Source organism: Staurois parvus, unplaced genomic scaffold (genome assembly GCF_062004578.1).
Source record: "Staurois parvus isolate SC_StPar_1 unplaced genomic scaffold, SC_StPar_1.0 ptg000207l, whole genome shotgun sequence".
Taxonomy (NCBI): domain Eukaryota; kingdom Metazoa; phylum Chordata; class Amphibia; order Anura; family Ranidae; genus Staurois; species Staurois parvus.
The window spans coordinates 6,492,160-6,512,559 of record NW_028318003.1 but is presented as its reverse complement, the minus strand read 5'-3'; the positions used below and the strand labels follow the sequence as shown (position 1 = coordinate 6,512,559).

The 20,400-nt window shown below is 44.2% G+C and overlaps 1 protein-coding gene and 2 pseudogenes across 1 annotated transcript in view; 1 reads left to right on the top strand and 2 right to left on the bottom strand.

Annotated features, from left to right (window-relative positions):
* Nucleotides 1-20,400, top strand: part of NHERF4 (NHERF family PDZ scaffold protein 4) — a 48,483-nt gene that overhangs the window by 22,305 nt on the left and 5,778 nt on the right. The window contains exons 8-10 of the mRNA XM_089678576.1: nt 2,640-2,841; nt 9,271-9,467; nt 19,278-19,385. Coding sequence (XP_089534702.1) covers nt 2,640-2,841; nt 9,271-9,467; nt 19,278-19,385 — 507 coding nt within the window. The remainder of the gene's footprint in view (nt 1-2,639; nt 2,842-9,270; nt 9,468-19,277; nt 19,386-20,400) is intronic.
* On the bottom strand, nt 3,848-3,963 carry LOC149461246 (U2 spliceosomal RNA; annotated as a pseudogene).
* LOC149461245 (U2 spliceosomal RNA) lies at nt 4,835-4,949 on the bottom strand (annotated as a pseudogene).

The following is a 20,400-nucleotide window of genomic DNA, read 5'->3' as shown; positions in this document are numbered from 1 at the left end:
AGGGTTCTTCACTCATGGCTGCATTCATGGATACATGGATATTTTACCGCATTCAGAGGTGGTGTTTGCTGGACACTGATTAGCTGAGGCCAGTTGTGTGTGGCCAGAACTCCACAGAAACGCTGACCCTGGGTGTACACTAAAATAAGAAAATGCAAGCGAGCGCTCATAAAACCATCAGCTAGAACACTCAAAGGAATCACAATGACCTCGCAAGACAAACTGTAAAATATAGTGCAGCGCTGAAAAATGAATAAATAATCATGTAGTTCAATAAATGTTCATAAAATCGTGTGCAGAATCATGAAGAGCTTCCTCTTCTAAGATACACTGATGCCAAAAAAGAATCATATAGCAGAAATGCGCACTCACCAACCGCGCATTAAAAATGCGCATATAAGTGACCATCAGCCCCAGTGGCTGGCAGCAGGTGGTACATCCCTCGGGGGTAAAGCATCAGCCTTGGGTGAAGTAATACACAGCAGGGCTCAGAAATCTCCTCAAGAACGAGTGGACAGCCTAGATGAATGGGTTCCCTCCTCTGGATGATGGATGAACTGACAGACTGCTGCTGTGGATCTGAAACCCTCAATAGAGGGTCAAAAACAAAAGGGAGTGCCAATAGTGCAGTAGGTTGATGCTTTTATTTGGTCACATAAAAAACAAGGGTGCAAGTACAAATAAAACCGCCAAATGAAACTGCCAGATGATGACAAGAGAAGTAATATTGTACTAAGGCCTTTTGTGCACTTCATCAGAGGGGAGGCCAACCCCTCTGATGAAGTGCCGTAGCACGAAAGGCCTCAGGAGGAGCCGACAGCACGAGTGATGTCATTTACCACCGCGACCACGAGGAGGTCCGGCGGCCATTTTACTTCTGGGTCAGTACAATATTAGTTCTCTTGTCATCATCTGGCAGTTTCATTTGGCGGTTTTATTTGTACTTGCACCCTTGTTTTTTATGTGACCAAATAAAAGCATCAACCTACTGCACCATTGGCACTCCCTTTTGTTTTTGACCCTCTATTGAGGGTTTCAGATCCAGAGCAGCAGTCTGTCAGTTCATCCATCATCCAGAGGAGGGAACCCATTCATCTAGGCTGTCCACTCGCTCTTGAGGAGATTTCTGAGCCCTGCTGTGTATTACTTCACCCAAGGCTGATGCTTTACCCCCGAGGGATGTACCACCTGCTGCCAGCCACTCGGGTTGATGGTCACTTATATGCACATTTTTAATGCACGGTCGGTGAGTGCGCATTTCTGCTATATGATTCTTTTTTGGCATCAGTGTATCTTAAAAGAGAAAGCTCTTCGTGATTCTGCACAAGATTTTATGAACAGTTATTGAACTACATGATTATTTATTCATTTTTCAGCGCTGCACTATATTTTACAGCCTGGGTGTACACTGTCTGAGTGAGCCTGGGTTCACACTGATGCGATGCGGAATTCGAAGTGGTTTCTGTGCGAATTCCGCACCACATCACAATCTCACCCCGTTCATGCGAACTGTTGCGGCTGTTAACAACACCCCAAAATCGCTCCGCAAAATGTGGTGCGATGTGCAGAATCGGATCGTATAGGTGTGAGTACCCAATACGATCTGATTCTAGTGTGGACTGAAAAAGGGTCTTGCATCTTTTTGGTGCAGATGCGGTGTGATTTGAGCCATACAAAAATGTATGGCTCAAATCACACCGCACAGAATTCGCATGTGATTTGCACAGGTGCACGGTGCGGTTGCTGTGCGAATCACATGCGATATGCCGCATCATACAAGTGTGAACCCACGCTCAAGGGTTGGTTCTGGCCTCTAGTCATATGTAACCGCTCAGGTTATCAGGTACATGCAAACAATGGAAACACTGGTCATTGATTTGTATAGAGTACAAATCTGACAGCTGCTGTAGGTTACACACATTGTGCAGGCAGCATGTAGTATTGCTGGCCAGCGAATGTATCCTAATAGCTGTGAAACTGTGAAAAGATTGCTTAAAAAAGATTATTAACATAAATCTCAACCTTAACTGATGACATTTAGTTTGCAAACATTCTAGGATTGATTTACCAAAATCAAATATGCTGTTAACTTTGCAAGAGAATTTCCCCTTACCTGTTGTGAAAATTCACTTTGTAAAGAATACCCAATCATGTCCAAGGAAAAAAAAACATATTTTTTGCTTGCACATGATTGGATGGGTCACTAAGCTAAGGTGCCAAGTGCAAATTCCCATGCAAATATGCCAATTTTACTGATTTGTATTTAGTCAATCAACCACAATATATCAACAGTTGTGTTTTCTTAAAATAAAATACAGATTTTACAATTGTCAAGTCTCATTGCTGCTGTTCTCATCCAGCCTCTTTCAGCCAGTTCCCATGCACAGGCACACAATGCGGGAGCACAATTGGAGTATTGGTTTAACCCCATAACCAGCCATGTCTGCACAAGGACCTTCATGGAAAAATTACCAGGAATTAATTTAATGAAAGCTGCTGATATAAAATAGATTAAAAGCAACTTCTGAAATTACACAATGTTAAAGCTTATATGAGATTTAAGTGATTGAGTTTTAGACCTCCTTTCCATGCTTACAGCAGTTTGTTTATTGAAGATTTTTTTTGCCTTTCTCTTGCAGTTGCAAAATAGTGGCTCACGGGTTGTTCTACTAGTTTTGGAACCATCTGCATGGGGAGTATATGAAGCTCAGGGAATTACACCAAGCATTGCATTTGCTGATATATCTTATGTACCTTATCGAACAAGAAAGCTTCACTTGATGCGGAGTCCAGAGGGATATGGATTCCTTTTAAGACAAGAAAAGTGCCTAGGGGGACAAGGTAAACTAAAATATCATATATGTATTAAATACTTATCTCACAAAAAGCATTATAGAATGTTCTATACAGTATTAATACATTTATTTGTAAGCTATTTTTAAGTTTCTTTACACCAATCATTTCATCAGTGGAACAAAATACCACAAGTACTTTATTTATTTTTTTTTAAGTCCGCAAACGTGCAAACTACAACGAAAAAACCCGTAAGTGAATCACAAAAAAGTGCAAGTGCAAAAAACCACACGAAAAAGTGCACTTAGGGGTGTGCTTGTGTCCTACCCCTAAAGGGGCTTGGACCGCTTACCCTGATCCCCCGGGGCACGAAGCTCCTGACGGGGACAAAGTTCCCATTTGGTCCTCCTGGCCAAAAGGCCTGGTGGACCACTGTTCCTTATGTCCAGCCGAAGCCGGACATCCAGTACTAGGCCAGGGGGCTCTCCCGAAGAGAAAGCCCCCTAGGGATCAGGGGAGGAAGGAACCAAAAGGCCACACATCCTCCCCCTAGACTTCAGGGTAGGCCCGAGGACCCACACCCTCCATCCGTGAAACACACACATAAGCAAAGAAAGAAGTGACAAACGTGGGAGTGCATAATAAATTAAATAAATAGAAAATAAAAAAGTGGTACCGTGCCAAATTGTGCACAGACCAGGCCCTGAGGCCCGTAGCAAAAATTGCCCTGGACTTAGCCAAAAGACCTGGTCCTTAGGGCGCTGTGCAAAAAGAGGTGAAAAACAGTGGCCATGTGTCATCTTCACACCGTGGGGTCCCACACCCAAGTGTTACTAGTGACACCCCTGAGAGCCTCTTCCTCAGGGGGCACTGAGTTTGTGGACTTTTTGCGTCCCCAGCCCCTGGCCAGACCAAGGTAGATCCATCCGAATCAGGAGGTACTGGGTCTTTCCAGTCTTCCCAGAGGAATTACTCCCAAGGCCCCAGAACGAATCATGGCGCTCCCTGGTTTCTGTCCCTCCGGTACTAGCCTTCCGGACCCCCATCATACCAGTGAGGGTACTATACAACAGCCATCCCCGCAAAGCTAGAATGGCCGGGAGCACCCCCACTGGACACTGATAAGAACAGATACTACACTTGATCTTAGCCAAAAGGCCGAGAAGCGAGAAGCGAAACCACAAGTACTTTATTTTTTTTTTTTTTTTAAGTCCGCAAACGTGCAACTATAACGTAAAAACCCGTAAGTGTCCGCAAAAAAGTGCAAGTGCAGAAACACACACACGAAAAACGTGCACTTAGGGGTGTGTTTGTCCTACCCCCGAAAGGGTTGGACCGTTCACCCGATCCCCCGGGGCACGAAGCTCCTGACAGGGACAAGGTTCCCATTTGGTCCTCCTGGCCAAAAGGCCTGGTGGACCACCGTTCCTTATGCCCAGCCGAAGCCGGACATCCAGTACTAGGCAAGGGGGTTCTCCCGAAGAGAAAACCCCCTAGGGATCAGGGGAGGAAGGAACCGTATGGCCACACATCCTCCCCCTAGACTTCAGGTAAGGCCCGAGGACCCACACCCTCCATCCGTGAAAAACACACACATAAGAAAGCAAAAAGTGACAAAACGTGGGAGTGGTTTAAATAAATAGAATAAAATAAAAAAGTGGTACCGTGCCTAATAGTGCACAGACCAGGCCCTGAGGCCTGTAGCAAAAATTGCCCTGGACTTAGCCAAAAGACCTGGTCCTTAGGGCGCTGTGCAAAAAGAGGTGAAAAACAGTGGCCATGTGTCATCTTCACACCGTGGGGTCCCACACCCAAGTGTTACTAGTGACACCCCTGAGAGCGTCTTCCCCAGGGGGCACTGAGTTTGCGGACTTTTTGCGTCCCCAGCCCCAGGCCAGACCAAGGTAGCACGTTCAAATCAGGAGGTACTGGGTCTTTCCGGTCTCCCCAGAGGAATTACTCCCAAGGCCCCAGAACGAATCATGGCGCTCCCTGGTTTCTGTCCCTCCGGTACTAGCCTTCCGGACCCCCATCATACCAGTGAGGGTACTATACAACAACCATCCCCGTAAACTAGAATGGTCGGGAGCACCCCCACTGGACACTGATAAGAACAGATACTACACTTGATCTTAGCCAAAAGGCCGAGAAGCGAGAAGCGAAACCACAAGTACTTTATGCCATCTTTCAAGGTGCCTGACCACAGCTAGCAAGGGGATGGAGGAGACAGGCTTGTAGATAGGTGCCTACTGGGGGAGTTTGCTGCTAGTTAGTGAGACTGAGCTACCCAGTCTAGGGAAAGGTTAAGCTATGGGTTGACTGGTTTCCTGGGCTTTTTTGGTTCCGCCCTCCACCCTGGTTTACAAATAAAAAGGGGGAAGACAGGGCTGTAGGGCCTCCAGCGCATGGGAAGCAAGAAGGTCTAGATCCCAGAGGAAGATTTAGCCTGGAGCAACGTTCAATTACCACCCTAGGAAGATTTACCAGCAATGGACTCTGCCAATTATGGACTTGCAGCGGTACAGGTGTCACGTACCTTACTTGTGAGCCTGACGGCAGAGGAAGGCCTCTCGTACGGCTTCGGGTCAAGGCCCACTGAAAGTGGGACAGCAACCACAAGAGCACGGCGGGGTATGAGTGCCTGGTCAGTCCTGTAGTCTGTGCGGGAATTGCTGGCACTTCGCTGGCCGATGGGATGGCTGGACTGGCTGGCAGAAGAGCAGACTGGTAGCAGAGCAGGCAGGCAGTGAAGCAGGCAGGTAGCAGACTGCATCCGGGGTCAGACAAGCCGGGACGGTAACAGATAAGCAGATCAGACATGAACGGCAGGCAGAAGACTAGTCGGGTCACAAGCCAGGGTCAGTGATGGTGGGAGCAGATCAAGCAGAGTCAGAAGGCAGAGGTGGAGTCCCAGAAGCAAGCTGGGGTCAATCACAGGTAATCACAGGAATACAGGAGGGGGAGCTGCAGATCAGACAGCAATTCACTAGTGCAGCTGATGCACCTTTATAGGCCAGTGGGCGTCAGAATTAGCCAATGCACATTTCCGTGCGTGTATGCCCACGCATGGGCATATGTGTACGGCCACACACAACAGTACGAGCACCTGCAGGCCTGCGCGTTCACGTGCGGCTACGAGCCTCAGCTATGCCATGGTCAACATGTCCCTGACATTGCCCCCTCCCTACGGGCAGCCTCTGGGTGCCCAATTGGCTTCTTTTCTGTGGATGACTGTGGAAAAAGGCATGAATAAGTTCTTTGGCATGAACATTCTGTTCAGGTCCCCAAGAATTCTCCTCTGGACCGTACCCCCCTCCATTTAATAAGGTATTGCAACCGATTCCTCCTTTTTCTGCAGTCCACAATGGCTTCCACCTCATATTCCTCATCCCCATTAACAATTACAGGTCCAGGTGGACCAGATCTTCTATTTAGAAAAGGATCTGCGACTGCAGGTTTTAACAGTGATACATGAAATACTGGCTCTCCAAAATCTTGAAGTAAATTGGACTCCCCGATCTGAGACAATATTCACAGGTACCCCATGAAGTCTCACGATTTCTTTGACAAAGACTCGAGCAGTCTCCATGGCCGAGGGTGTGTTCTTCAGAGGAAGAAAATGAACCATTTTAGATAGCCGATCCACAATCACAAAGATGGCTGTGCACCCTTCAGATGGTGGGAGCTCCACTATGAAGTCCATGGAGATCATTCTCCAAGGTCTAGCCGGAACTGGCAAGGGTCGGAGTAGGCCCCAGGCTCGGCTCCTGGCACTCTTGTTTTGGGTACAGGTAGCACAAGAATTGACATACTCTTTACAGTTCTTTTCCAGATCCAGCCACCAGAACATGCATTTTACCAGATCAAGGGTCTTGTGGATCCCAAAATAGCCTGCCAGGGGATGGTCATGACAAAGCCCCAGAACAGCTACTCAAATCTGTTCTGGCACAAAAATGTTATCTTCCTTCCACAACATTCCTTCCTTAGCCACCAAGGTAACTCCAGGAAGGCTGGGAATATTCACAGAAGCTTGGTTAATTCTAGATAAAAGATCAGTTTGCAGTAACAGGAAGTGGCCAGCAGACAGAATAGTATCAGGCACTGAAGTTTCCTTGGAATCCTCGAACATGCAGGAAAGGGCATTCTTTGATCCAGGCCTGTAGATAATATGAAATGCAAATCTTGAAAAGAATAATGCCCATCTAGCTTGGCGTTGCTTCAAACGTTTGGCAGTCCTTAGATATTCAAGGTTTTTATGAATAGAATAGGGGCTGAGGTAAAAAGTCCTTTTAGGGTTTCAAAGGCAACTTGTGCTTCAGGAGTCCAATAGAATAGTCCTTCCCGATAGCATCCAGCTGCTGCAGAGAGAGAGAGACATACAGGGGGTCGATTCCAGTAATTGCCCCCCCCCTCCCCCGCACCCATCACCTCCCTGTGCACTATACATTGTTGCCCAGGCCCCTCTGTGTGCCCACCCCTGCAGTGCTCCTTGGTTCCCTCCTCTCCTTCCCACTTGTAACTGCAAAAACATAATAGGATCCTTCAGGATGATTAACACAGTGAGTGATCGGTACCTATTACTCACTGTGTTCATTCATAACTGAAGCATAGTAAACTGATTTTTTTTTTTGGGGGGGAGGGCACTCTCAGGTTTTCTGTATGGGGCCCCATGGTTTCTAACAGCAGCCCTGACTAATATATCTACACACGGTGTATGGCTCATCTCTAAGTCGGAGGACCGCCTTTGTTTTTGACTCTCACATGACTGCTGCCCCTCCTGGTCCTGGGTACTGATGAGTGCATGCATGAGAGGAGAGGTGCTCCTGCATGCAGGGCGAGGAGGCTTCCCCCCACCTTGTTTGGATAGTCACACTTTTCTCTTTTGCCAAGGCAAACACTGGCAGTAAGACTATGGTGTTGGGTGGCTGTGCACCAAGGGGGATACACGTCCTGACCAACATTACAGCCAGCTTTACAGGGCACCTAGAATGCTGGGACAAAGTACCTGCAGTATTTTAATCCATTGGAGAAATGAACGGTGTAAAGAAACTTAAAGTGTTACTACTTCTTCAAGTTCTGTTCACAAAGATTACAAGTACAACGTAATTATTTACACCATTTTGGTTCATGTTCTGTTCTTGCACGTGAAGGATAATACTTATGCTGGCTCATTTACCAAATTCAGGACTGAGAGATGATCACAGTCTGATGGCACAGGACATGGGAACAAGGCATTCTTCTGCATTTCATTATTATTATTATAATACAGGATTTATATAGCACCAACAGTCTACGCAGCACTTTACAAAACAAAGGTAGACATTACAGTTATAATACAATTTGCTACAAGAGGAATCAGAGGGCCCTGCTAGTTAGAGCTTACAATCTATGAGATTTCATGCGTACTCTGAGCCTTTTCAGAGACCTGGGCAGTGCTTTTTGTATCCTTATTCAATAAATGATTGCAGAGAAAACAGTATAGTATCCATCCCAACCACTGATCTCGGTCTGTTCTGCCTTTAATAAAATAAATCTGGCTTGATGGTAGTTATTGTACTTTGCACTTAGCAGATTGCTCTTTGCATTAATTAAACCAGTTAACTTTGTAACAGTAGAAGGTACATAACTGTGGATGGTTTAAAATGTTACTAAACCCACAACAGTAAAATCAGTCTGTATATGCAGTAAAACATGCTTGTTATACTCACTGTGGAACCTAAGGGGTTAATCCTCTGCATTGTGCAAAAAGGCTATTTGATCCTGACTTCTCTGATCCTCCCCTTTACCTCCTCTACTGTCTCCAATCCATCTGCTGATAGAACAGAGCCTTGGGGGCAAGCTGCGCTTGCTCAGTGTGGTGTATATTATTAGAGAGGTTTTTTTTTCTTGGGAGACTGTATGTGATCAGCACAGGGCCAATCAGTACTGTTCAGACAGAGGGTCAGGGGTGTTGCAGCCTCAAAGGACAATCAGAGGGGAATAGAAACTCCTCCTACAAGCTTTAACCAGTGTTTTTCTGGACACTGATAAAAGTCACAAGTCTGCTCTTACTGCCAATGAGAAAAGGTATTTAGCAGTTTATATTTACAAAAATAATTGCATTTCCATGTTGTGTGTACTGTGGGAGACCAGATATAGTGAATGCAGGGTCCTGGGTTTAGTAAAACTTTAAGATTACTAATTAAAATATATGTGAAATCTTTTCATTGTTTTCAATAAAATGGAGGTATGTTGAAACCCCTGTCAGGTTTTTATTGGGTCTGGGAGCTATAGGTACTGTATATGTGTATAATTCTAGGGAGACCCTCTCAAAACACTCGCTCACAAATCCACCGAACAGAAAATAGTACAGAGATTGTACAAACAGTATGGGGAATTTGTGGCCTGCTTCTCACAGTACGTGGGATTTTCTTATGCTATTTGTAATATATTATCAAGAAAATGTATCCTTGCATTTTGCTATATTTTGCCAACCAGGACAGTTCTTACGTGAGCTGGATCCAGGACTGCCAGCAGAGGTTTCTGGGATGCGAGAAGGAGACCGTCTGCTAGGAGTAAATGATCAGAGTGTGCAGGACCTGGAACATGAAGACATTGTCAGCCTCATTCAGCAAAGTGGAAATCAAGTCAGTATGGTTGTTATCAGCAATGAAGGAGACAGATTCTACAGTGAGGTAATGGACCGATAATGCTATAAAGGTTTAATGTGCCTCATCCCATTTCAGATTTCCAAATAAACACTTACAGGACTTACAGAAATGACGGATCTTCTTTGGTAAAGCTGCGTTAGCACACATATATTACATTATCAGATTGTGAAAAATGGATTTCTAGACAAAATACATTCATTTTAAGAGGACTACATTTATACCAAATACTGGATGCATGGAGTCAAGGAGACAGAGAGCCATGCTAGCCAGCACCACCAGAGAGGGAGAGCCACACTGCCCAGCACCACCAGAGAGGGAGAGCCACACTGCCCAGCACCACCAGAGAGGGAGAGCCACACTGCCCAGCACCACCAGAGAGGGAGAGCCACACTGCCCAACACCACCAGAGAGGGAGAGCCACACTGCCCTGCACCACCAGAGAGAGTTATGCTGCCAAGCACCACCAGAGAGGGAGAGCCACACTGCCCAGCACCACCAGAGAGGGAGAGCCACACTGCCCAGCACCACCAGAGAGGGAGAGCCATACTGCCCAGCACCACCAGAGAGAGAGAGCCACACTGCCCTGCACCACCAGAGAGGGACAGCCACACTGCCCTGCACCACCAGAGAGAGTTATGCTGCCAAGCACCACCAGAGAGGGAGAGTCACACTGCCCAGCACCACCAGAGAGGGAGAGCCACACTGCCCAGCACCACCAGAGAGGGAGAGCCACACTACCCAGCACCATCAGAGAGAGAGCACTGATGCCCAGCACCACCAGAGAGAGAGCGAGAGCCTTGCTGCCCAGCACCATCAGAGAGAGAGCCACAATGTCCAGCACAACCAGAGAGAGCCACACTGCCCAGTACCACGAGAGTGAGCCACACTGCCCAACACCACCAGAGAGAGAGAGACACACTGCTGCCCAGCACCACCATCAGAGAGAAATAGCCACACTGCTGCCCAACAGAGAGCCACGCTGCCCAGCACCAACAGTGAGAGAGAGAGCCATGCTGCCCAGCACCCAGCAGAGAGAGCCACTGTGCCCAAAACCACGAGAGAGAGAGAGCTATGCTGCCCAGCACCACCAGAGAGAGAGAGAGCCACACTGCTGCCCAGCACCACCAGAGAGAGAGGGAGAGCCACACTGCCCAGCACAGTCAGGAAGACAGAGAGCCAAGCTACCCAGCCCCACCAGAGAGGGAGAGCCACACTGCCCAGCACCACCAGAGAGGGAGAGCCATACTGCCCAGCACCACCAGAGAGAGCCATGCTGCCCAGCACCACCAGAGAGCGACAGACCAGACCAGATTCTGAGTGTTCCAGTTTTAGTAAATCAACCCCAAAGTATTTTTAAAAAAAAGTTATAATTGGTACTTACTGCATATTTTCACTGTGTAACAATGTCCAGCAGGTGCCTGGTAAATGTTTTATTTTAAATAAAAGAAAGTGAGACAACTTTACAAAGACCTGCTCAGGTTGCACAGTGAGATTGACTATTATCCAGTCTTAAGCGCCGTATACACAGGCCTAATGTCGGCCAAAATCAATAGAAAATACAGTAGAAACCAGCCGACATTCAGCCCGTGTGTACAGGTCCTTGTCCGATGGAAGCCGATCTCACGGCCCGCTTTTTATGGACGACCATGCTGGAAAACCAGCAGCCGACCGGCATCTGATCAGTGCTCTCAGTCAATGGCTGTGAGCACTGACAGGTGTGTTGTGGCAGGGGGACGGTTCCTCTGTCAGAATACAAGAGCCTGGGTCAGCACAGTGGCTAAATGGTTAGCACTTCTGCCTGGCAGGACTAGGGTCGTCGGTTCAAATCCCAGCCACGGCACCACCTGCCTGGAGTTTTCATGTTCTCCCTGTGCCTGTGTGGGTTTCCTCCAGGTACTCTGGTTTCCTCCCACACTCCAAAGACATGCTGGTAGGTTAATTGGCTGTCTAAATTGGCCCTAGTATGTGTATGTATGAATGTATGTTAGGGACCTTAGATTGTAAGTCCCTTGAGGGTTAGGGACTGATGTGAATGTACAATATATATATATATATTTGTAAAGCGCTGCGTAAATGGACGGCGCTATATAAGTACCTGAAATAAATAAATAGCTCAGTGGTGAAATCGCTGTACTAAAATTGCATCGTTAGTACTGCGATCTCCTTGTTTTTTTTTTTCAGGCTGCTGAGTTGAATGAAAAAGAAAACTGATAGTGTGTACCAGGGTTTAGATCGCATTCATATGTTCTAACTGGCCATGGAATGGCAAGTATACCATGAATACCCACAGTCTGGATCCGAGGTGTTCCAATTTTTGTCAGATGCTCAGCCTATGCAAATTAGTGGTATGTTGAAAAGAGCCAAGGCTGTTCACTGCATATATAAAAAGCGCATTTCAACATGCAGTATATATATACAGTGGGGATCGAAAGTTTGGGCACCCCAGCTAAAAATTTGTATTAATGTGCATAAAGAAGCCAAGGAAAGATGGAAAAATCTCCAAAAGGCATCAAATTACAGATTAGCCATTCTTATAATATGTCAACAAAAGTTAGATTTTATTTCCATCATTTACACTTTCAAAATAACAGAAAACAAAAAAATGGCGTCTGCAAAAGTTTGGGCACCCTGCAGAATTTATAGCATGCACTGCCCCCTTTGCAAAGCTGAGACCTGCCAGTGTCATGGATTGTGCTCAATCATCGTCTGGGAAGACCAGGTGATGTCAATCTCAAAGGTTTTAAATGCCCAGACTCATCTGACCTTGCCCCAACAATCAGCACCATAGGTTCTTCTAAGCAGTTGTCTAGAAAACTGAAACTGAAAATAGTTGACGCTCACAAAGCTGGAGAAGGCTATAAGAAGATAGCAAAGCGTTTTCAGATGTCAATATCCTCTGTTCGGAATGTAATTAAGAAATGGCAGTCATCAGGAACAGTGGAAGTTAAAGCAAGATCTGGAAGACCAAGAAAAATATCAGACAGAACAGCTCGCAGGATTGTGAGAAAAACAATTCAAAACCCACGTTTGACTGCACGATCCCTCCAGAAAGATCTGGCAGACACTGGAGTTGTGGTACACTATTCCACTATAAAGAGATACTTGTACAAATATGGTCTTCATGGAAGAGTCATCAGAAGAAAACCTTTTCTACGTCCTCACCACAAAAATCATCGTTTGAACTTTGCAAATGAACATATAGATAAGCCTGATGCATTTTGGAAACAAGTTCTGTGGACCGATGAGGTTAAAATTGAACTTTTTGGCCGGAATGAGCAAAGGTACGTTTGGAGAAGAAGGGGCACAGAATTTAATGAAAAGAACCTCTGTCCAACTGTTAAGCATGGGGTTGGATCAATCATGCTTTGGGGTTGTGTTGCAGCCAGTGCACAGGGAACATCTCACGAGTAGAAGGAAAAATGGATTCAATAAACTTTCAGCAAATTTTGGATGGTAACTTGATGCCATCTGTGAAAAAGCTGAAGTTAAAGAGAGGATGGCTTCTACAAATGGATAATGATCCTAAACACACCTCGAAATCCATGGGGGATTACATCAAGAGGCGTAAACTGAAGGTTTTGCCATGGCCTTCACAATCTCTTGACCTCAACATAATTGAAAATCTATGGATAGACCTTAAAAGAGCAGTGCGTGACAGACAGCCCAGAAATCTCAAAGAACTGGAAGACTTTTGTAAGGAAGAATGGGCAAAGATACCTCAAACAAGAATTGAAAGACTCTTGGCTGGCTACAAAAAGCGTTTACAAGCTGTGATACTTGCCAAAGGGGGCAGTACAAGATATTAACTCTGCAGGGTGCCCAAACTTTTGCAGACGTCATTTTTTTGTTTTCTGTTATTTTGAAAGTGTAAATGATGGAAATAAAATCTAACTTTTGTTGACATATTATAAGAATGTCTTATCTGTAATTTGATGCCTTTTGGAGATTTTTCCATCTTTCCTTGGCTTCTTTATGCACATTAATACAAATTTTTAGCTGGGGTGCCCAAACTTTTGATCCCCACTGTATATTAATACTGCATGTTTAAATGTATTTTTTATATATTACAAAATATATGAAAAATATTTTGAAAAATATGTTTTTATATTTTTACATATATTGGTAAATGCATTCCAAAAATGTACATTTTTATTTTTAAAGACATACAGTATATTTGAAATATATTTTTAAAAATATTTTTCATATATTTTGTAATAAACGCATTTCAACATGCAGTATATATATATATATATATATATATATATATATATATATATATACAGTTGTGTTCAAAATAATAGCAGTGTGTTGAACAAAGTGAATAAAGCTCAAAATCCTAATAGTTTTTATTTCCATACACACAAATGCATTGGGAACACTACACATTCTATTCCAAATCAAAACATGAAGAAAAATATCTCAAATTTGTGTTGTTCCTCTACAAAATTGAAGAAAAGTGAATATTAGACTGTTCAAAAAAATAGCAGTGTTTGTATTCTTCTTTACAAACTCAAACATTCACTATATACAGTGAGGAACAGAAGTATTTGAACACCCTGCAATTTTGCAAGTTCTCCCACTTAGAATTCATGGAGGGGTCTGAAATTCACATTGTAGGTGCATTCCCACTCTGAGAGACAGAATTAAAAAAAAAATTCAGGAAATCACATTGTATGATTTTTAAAGAATGTATTTGTCTTGCACTGCTGAACACAAGTATTTGAACACCTAAGAAACAGCAAGAATTCTGTCTCTCAAAGACCTGTTACTGTGCCTTTAAAAAGTCCACCTCTACTCCACTCATTAATCTAACTTAGTAGCACCTGTCTGAACTCTTTAAAGACACCTGTCCACCCCACAGTCAGTCAGACGCCAACTACTACCATGGGCAAGACCAAAGAGCTGTCAAAAGACACCAGAGACAAAATTGTGGACCTCCACAAGGCTAGAAAGGGCTACGGGGCAACTGCCAAGCAGCTTGGTGAAAATAGATCAACTGTTGGAGCAATTGTTAGAAAATGGAAGAGGCTAAAGACGACTGTCAGTCTCCCTCGGACTGGGGCTCCATGCAAGATCTCACCTCGTGGGGTATCACTGATGATAAGAAAGGTGAGGAATCAGCCGAGAACTACAAGAGAGGAGCTGGTCAATGACATGAAGAGAGCTGGGACTGCAGTTTCAAAGGTCACTGTCGGTAGAACACTACACTGTCATGGTTTCAAATCATGCATTGCATGGAAGGTTCCCCTGTTCAGGTCATCACATGTCCAGGCCCGTCTGAAGTTTGCCAATGACCATCTGGATCACCAGAGGAGGCATGGGAGAAAGTCATGTGGTCAGATGAGACCAAAGTAGAACTTTTTGGTCTAAACTTCACTCGTCGTGTTTGGAGGAAAAAGGATGAGTTGCATCCCAAGAACACCATCCCTACTGTGAAGCATGGGAGTGGTAACATCATGCTTTGGGGGTGCTTTTCTGCGAAGGGGACAGGACAACTGCACTGTATTAAGGAGAGGATGAATGGGGCCATTTATTGTGAGATTTTGAGCAACAACCTCCTTCCCTCAGTCAGAGCATTGAAGATGGGTCGTGGCTGGGTCTTCCAACATGACAACGACCCGAATCACACAGCCAGGATAACCAAGGAGTGGCTCCGTAAGAAGAATATCAAGGTTCTGGAGTGGCCTATCCAGTCTCCAGACCTAAATCCAATAGAACATCTTTGGAGGGAGCTGTAACTCCGTGTTGCTCAGCGACTGCCCGGAAACCTGACTGATCTAGAGGAGATCTGTGTGGAGGAGTGGGCCAAAATCCCTGTTGCAGTGTGTGCAAACCTGGTCAAGAACTACAGGAAACATTTGCAAACAAAGGCTTCTGTACCAAATATTAACACTGATTTTCTCAGGTTTTCAAATACTTATGTTCAGCAGTGCAAGACAAATAAGTTCTTTAAAAATCATACAATGTGATTTCCTGAAATTTTTTTTTAAATTATGTCTCTCAGAGTGGGAATGCACCTACAATGTGAACTTCAGACCCCTCCATGATTTCTAAGTGGGAGAACTTGCAAAATCGCAGGGTGTTCAAATAAATCTGTTCCTCACTGTAAACTTAAAAATGTTTGAAGATTTTGCTTTCCTTTGAATCACTTAACTAATATTTAGTTGTATAAGCACTGTTTCTGAGAATTGCTGTACATCTGTGTTGCATGGAGTCACCCAACTTCTGGCACCTGTGAACAGGTATTCCAGCCCAGGATGATTGGACTACATTCCACAGTTCTTCTCTATTTCTTGGTTTTGCCTCAGAAACTGCATTTTTGATGTCACCCCACAAGTTTTCTATTGGATTAAGATCCTGGGATTGGGCTGGCCAATCCATAACATCATTCTTGTTGCTCTGGAACCAAGATGTTGCACATTTACTGGTGTGTTTGGGGTCGTTGTCTTGTTGGAACACCCATTTCAAGGGCATTTCCTCTTCAGCATAAGGCAGCATGACCCCTTCAAGTATTCTGATGTATTCAAACTGATCCATGATCCCTGGTATGCGATAAATAGGCCCAACACCGTAGTATGAGAATCATCCCCATATCATGATGCTTGCGCAACCATGCTTCACTATCTTCACAGTGTACTGTGGCTTGAATTCAGTGTTTGGGGGTCGTCTGACAAACTGTCTCCGGCCACTGGACCCAAAAATAACAATCTTACTTTCATCAGTCCACAAAATGTTGCGCCATTTCTCTTTAGGCCAGTCAATGTGCTCTTTGGCAAATTGTAACCTCTTCAGCGCGTCTTTTTTCAACAGTGGGACTTTACGGGGGCTTCTTGCAGATAGCTTGGCTTCACATAGGCGTCTTCTAATTGTAACAGTACTCACAGGTAACTTTAGACCTTCTTTGATCTTCCTGGAGCTGATTGTTGGCTGAGTCCTTGCCATTTTGGCTATTCTTCTATCCATTTGAATCGTAGTTTTTCGCTTTCTTCCATGTCTTTCAGGTTTTGGTTGCCATTTTAAAGCATTTGCGATCATTTTAGCTGAGCAGCCTATCATTTTCTGCACTTCTTTATATGTTTTCCCCTCTCCAATCAACTTTTTAATCAAGGTACGCTGTTCTTCTGAACAATGTCTGCAACGACCCATTTTCCTCAGAATTTCAGAGAGAAATGCACTGTAACCAGCATGTACAACTTTTGCTGCCTTCCTTCCTTAAATAAGGGCAATAATTGCCACCTGTTTTTCAAAGAATGAATGACCTCACTAATAGAACTCCACACTGCTATTATTTTGAACATGCCCCTTTCAATTAGTGATTCAATTACACAGAATCAGCAGCATGCATGTCATGACTGTTGGGTCTGTTGGATTTCTATTACGCTACTACACCTGCTAGTAAATTATTTGCCATGTAGAAATATCATTTCTACCAAAAACAGTGATTGATCAGGTTAGTGATGTCTGACTGCTATTATTTTGAACATAACTGTATATATGTAGCACCCTCCTAGATAGGTTGCTAAGTGATAGGAAAATGTTTTTTGACTGGGTGGTAGTCAGTCCAGTTTTGATTAGTATAATTGTGCACCTGGTTTCTTCCTAAGCTTAGTGGGGTTGTTGTTTCTCATTGTTGTCAGTAGGTGTCACTGGCACCACTGGCTATAGTATGAGGTTTCCCTGTCAGGTTGACTTATGAGTACTCATATTTCCCCCAACCATGATGGAGAGGGTATAAATATTTGGGGAGGGCATGTGTTAGCTCTCTTGCCTCAGTCTGAGGCTTGGGAGGTTGCTGTGGAACTGTCTAGAAGCCTGATCATGCATTTTCGGGACAGCCCTACACATTTGGCATAGGAGATTCACCAGCTGGGTAAGCTGCCATCTCTGAAGGCACTGCTGCTGATCTATACTAATTCTCATCAGGATTCCGGCTGTGGCAAAGTGGGGGGTCCGTACCTGCAACTATGGAGACACCTCTGAGACTTAACCCTTGAGGATATAGTCTAGTAACACTTCACTAGAAGGCAAAAGGAAGCTAAAACTGGGCAGCTATTTGGTGAACCCGTGAGTAAAAGCCTGTTTGCTGATCTGGGTGACATTTGGTGCTATAAGGATATAACAGACAGAGTGTCCTCTTCTATGGAGCTATCATTGATCCAAGTATCACATTCCCTACACCTCTCGTCAGTTACAAGTTTTCTCAGCATTAAAAACCAAATAGACATCCCCTAGACTGGTTATTGGGTCAGTGTGCATAAATTAGTTATCCTGTTTGTGTGCTGGCAGCCTCTGCATAATCAGGGGAAGAATCCTGGTCATCCTCATCATTTGTACTGCTGTGGCTTTCCTTTTAGTTCAGCTTTTATTACATTCCATCGTCAGCAATTGGCCCTTTCAGGGATACCACTGCATATACACTCACTGTCTTCTTTATTACGTATACCTGTTCAATTACTTGGTAACACAAATTGCTAATCAGCCAATCACATGGCAGCAACTCAGTGCATTTAGGCATCTAGACCTGATGAAGACGACTTACTGAAGTTCAAACCAAGCATCAAAATGGGGAAGAGAGAGGATTTAAGGGACTTTGAATGTGGCATGGTTGTTGGTGTCAGACAGGCTGCTCTGAGTATTTAAAAAACTAGTGATCTACTGGGATTTTCACTTACAACCATCTCTATGGTTTACAGAGAACAGTCCAAAAAAGAGAAAATATCCAGTGAGCGGCAGTTTTGTGGATGAAAATACCTTGTTGAGGTCAGAGGAGAATGGTCATATTGGTTTTCGCAATGATAGAAAGGAAACAGTAGCTCAAATAACCACTCATTACAATTAAGGTATGCAGAATACCATCTCTGAATGCACAGCATGTTGAACCTTGAAGCAGATGGGCTACAGCAGCAATAGACCACTCCAGTTGCCACTCCGGTCTGCTAAGAACAGGAAATGGAGGCTACAATTCGCACCAAAGTTGGACAATAGAAGATTGGAAAAGAGTTGCCTGGTCTGATGAGTCTCGATTTCAGATTGTAGGGTCAGAATTTGGCATAAACAACATGAAAGCATGGATCCATCTTGTATCAATGGTTCAGGCTGCTGGTGGTGGTGTAATGTTGTGGGGGATACCACAGCATACCTGAGTATTGTTGCTGACCATGTCCATCCCTTTATGACACCAGTGTACCCATCTTCTGATAATGCACTAGGAAAATGCACCATAGCTCAGATCAAACTGGTTTCTTGAACATGACAATGAGTTCACTGTACTCCAGTGGCCTTCATAGTCACTAGATCTCAATCCAATAGAGCACCTTTGGGATGTAGTGGAATGGGAGATTCGCATCATGGATCAAATCTCTGAGGAATGTTTCCCACAACTGAATCTATGCCATGAAGAATTAAGACGGCTCTGAAGGCAAAAGGGGGTCCAACCTGGTACTAGCAAGGTGTACCTAATAAAATGGCCGGAGAGTGAATATTTATAAATACCAATGCTTTTTTTGTGCACAAACTTTTCAAAGAACATTGGACCATTCACATTGGTCCTTGCTCTGGAGAAGCTTGCATTCTGATGTCCCCACCATAATTCATGTACATATGCTGTAAGATCAGTCTGGGGGAAACTTACTACAAATATGTTTCTGGAATGTATGAGGAGCCTAGATCACTCTGAGGTATGCAGAAACAAGAAGATTCCAGGTTTGCGCAGATTATATCCTTGGTGGAAATTAAACCCAGAACACACTCCTAAATACATACCGTAAGTGTATTTGATGACAGTAGTGATGCAATTACTATATTTCATTATGTTGTTTATTTTCTTTTAATTAGATTGGTGTTTCACCCTTGCTTTTTTATGAAGATCAAACCCTTGACAATATATCTACTCTTGTTAAAGAATCAAGTGGAAAAATGTTGCAAGAATCCAAAACGACACAGGTATGATTCATGATAGAAACTGAGAGCATTACTGCCTGGTGCAGGGAATAATAACTTATGATGTCCTGGACTTGAAGTAGCTGTACTGGCAAGTCTTGCATGCAGCTACAGGCATCATCCTAGTATCTTTTTTTTCAACTTGTGATGCACTATTATGTCAATAGCTTCTGGATCACTATTATATGCGGCAAGAGGGGTTTCCCCCACTGCCTTCTGCTGCCTTTCCAGGCTCCTGTCCTACCGGGGACCCCAGGACCAAAGCTGTCAGTTCTGCTGACATACCATAGAGATGACCGAGGACTGGAACATCCTCAAACATCTCTATGGTATAAGAAACAGGAAGCAACAAGGATTTTGTTACTTTTGGTTTTGCTAGGATATAAACAAGCTATTACTGGCTTGTGAAAGCATCTGATCAAACTGATCTCTAGGCAACATCACATGCCGTTTTCTGCTAGTTTTCAGTAAGGATTCCAGACAAAAGGTACATTTTATAGTAATAGTAGGTGTATGTGAATATGTTCCTATTATTGATGTAATGTTAGAGGCCGTAGTGTAAATAAAAAAAAAATTCTAAATTGAAACAATAGAGATTATTTAGAATTTTTTTTGAAACAGTGTTTTGCTCATATAGGGCAAAACAATGGTTTCATATTAGCGCTGGTCATGCCAACTGCATACCTTCTGTTTGCTCCCCCCACTACATATTTCCCTTGGCAGAGGTGAAAAGAGGAAACCCTGTATAAGCTCCAAGTTGTAATGGCTAGGTACTTTCTTCTGCTTCCTATATGACAAAACTGTGTAACTAATGGTAATATTGTCGAGGGCCAGTTATATTATAAGGTAGGGAAGTGAATAACATGCTCTTCCTTACTGCAAAGTATTCTTTTTCCAGTCCTAGTGGCTGAGCAGAGCTGTGAATGAGTGAAGGGAAGACCAGAATGTGCTGCTGGTAGGGCCATTATTACAGGCTTCCTGCACTCTGTCTCAGCAGGGAATACCAGACTGATCCCCA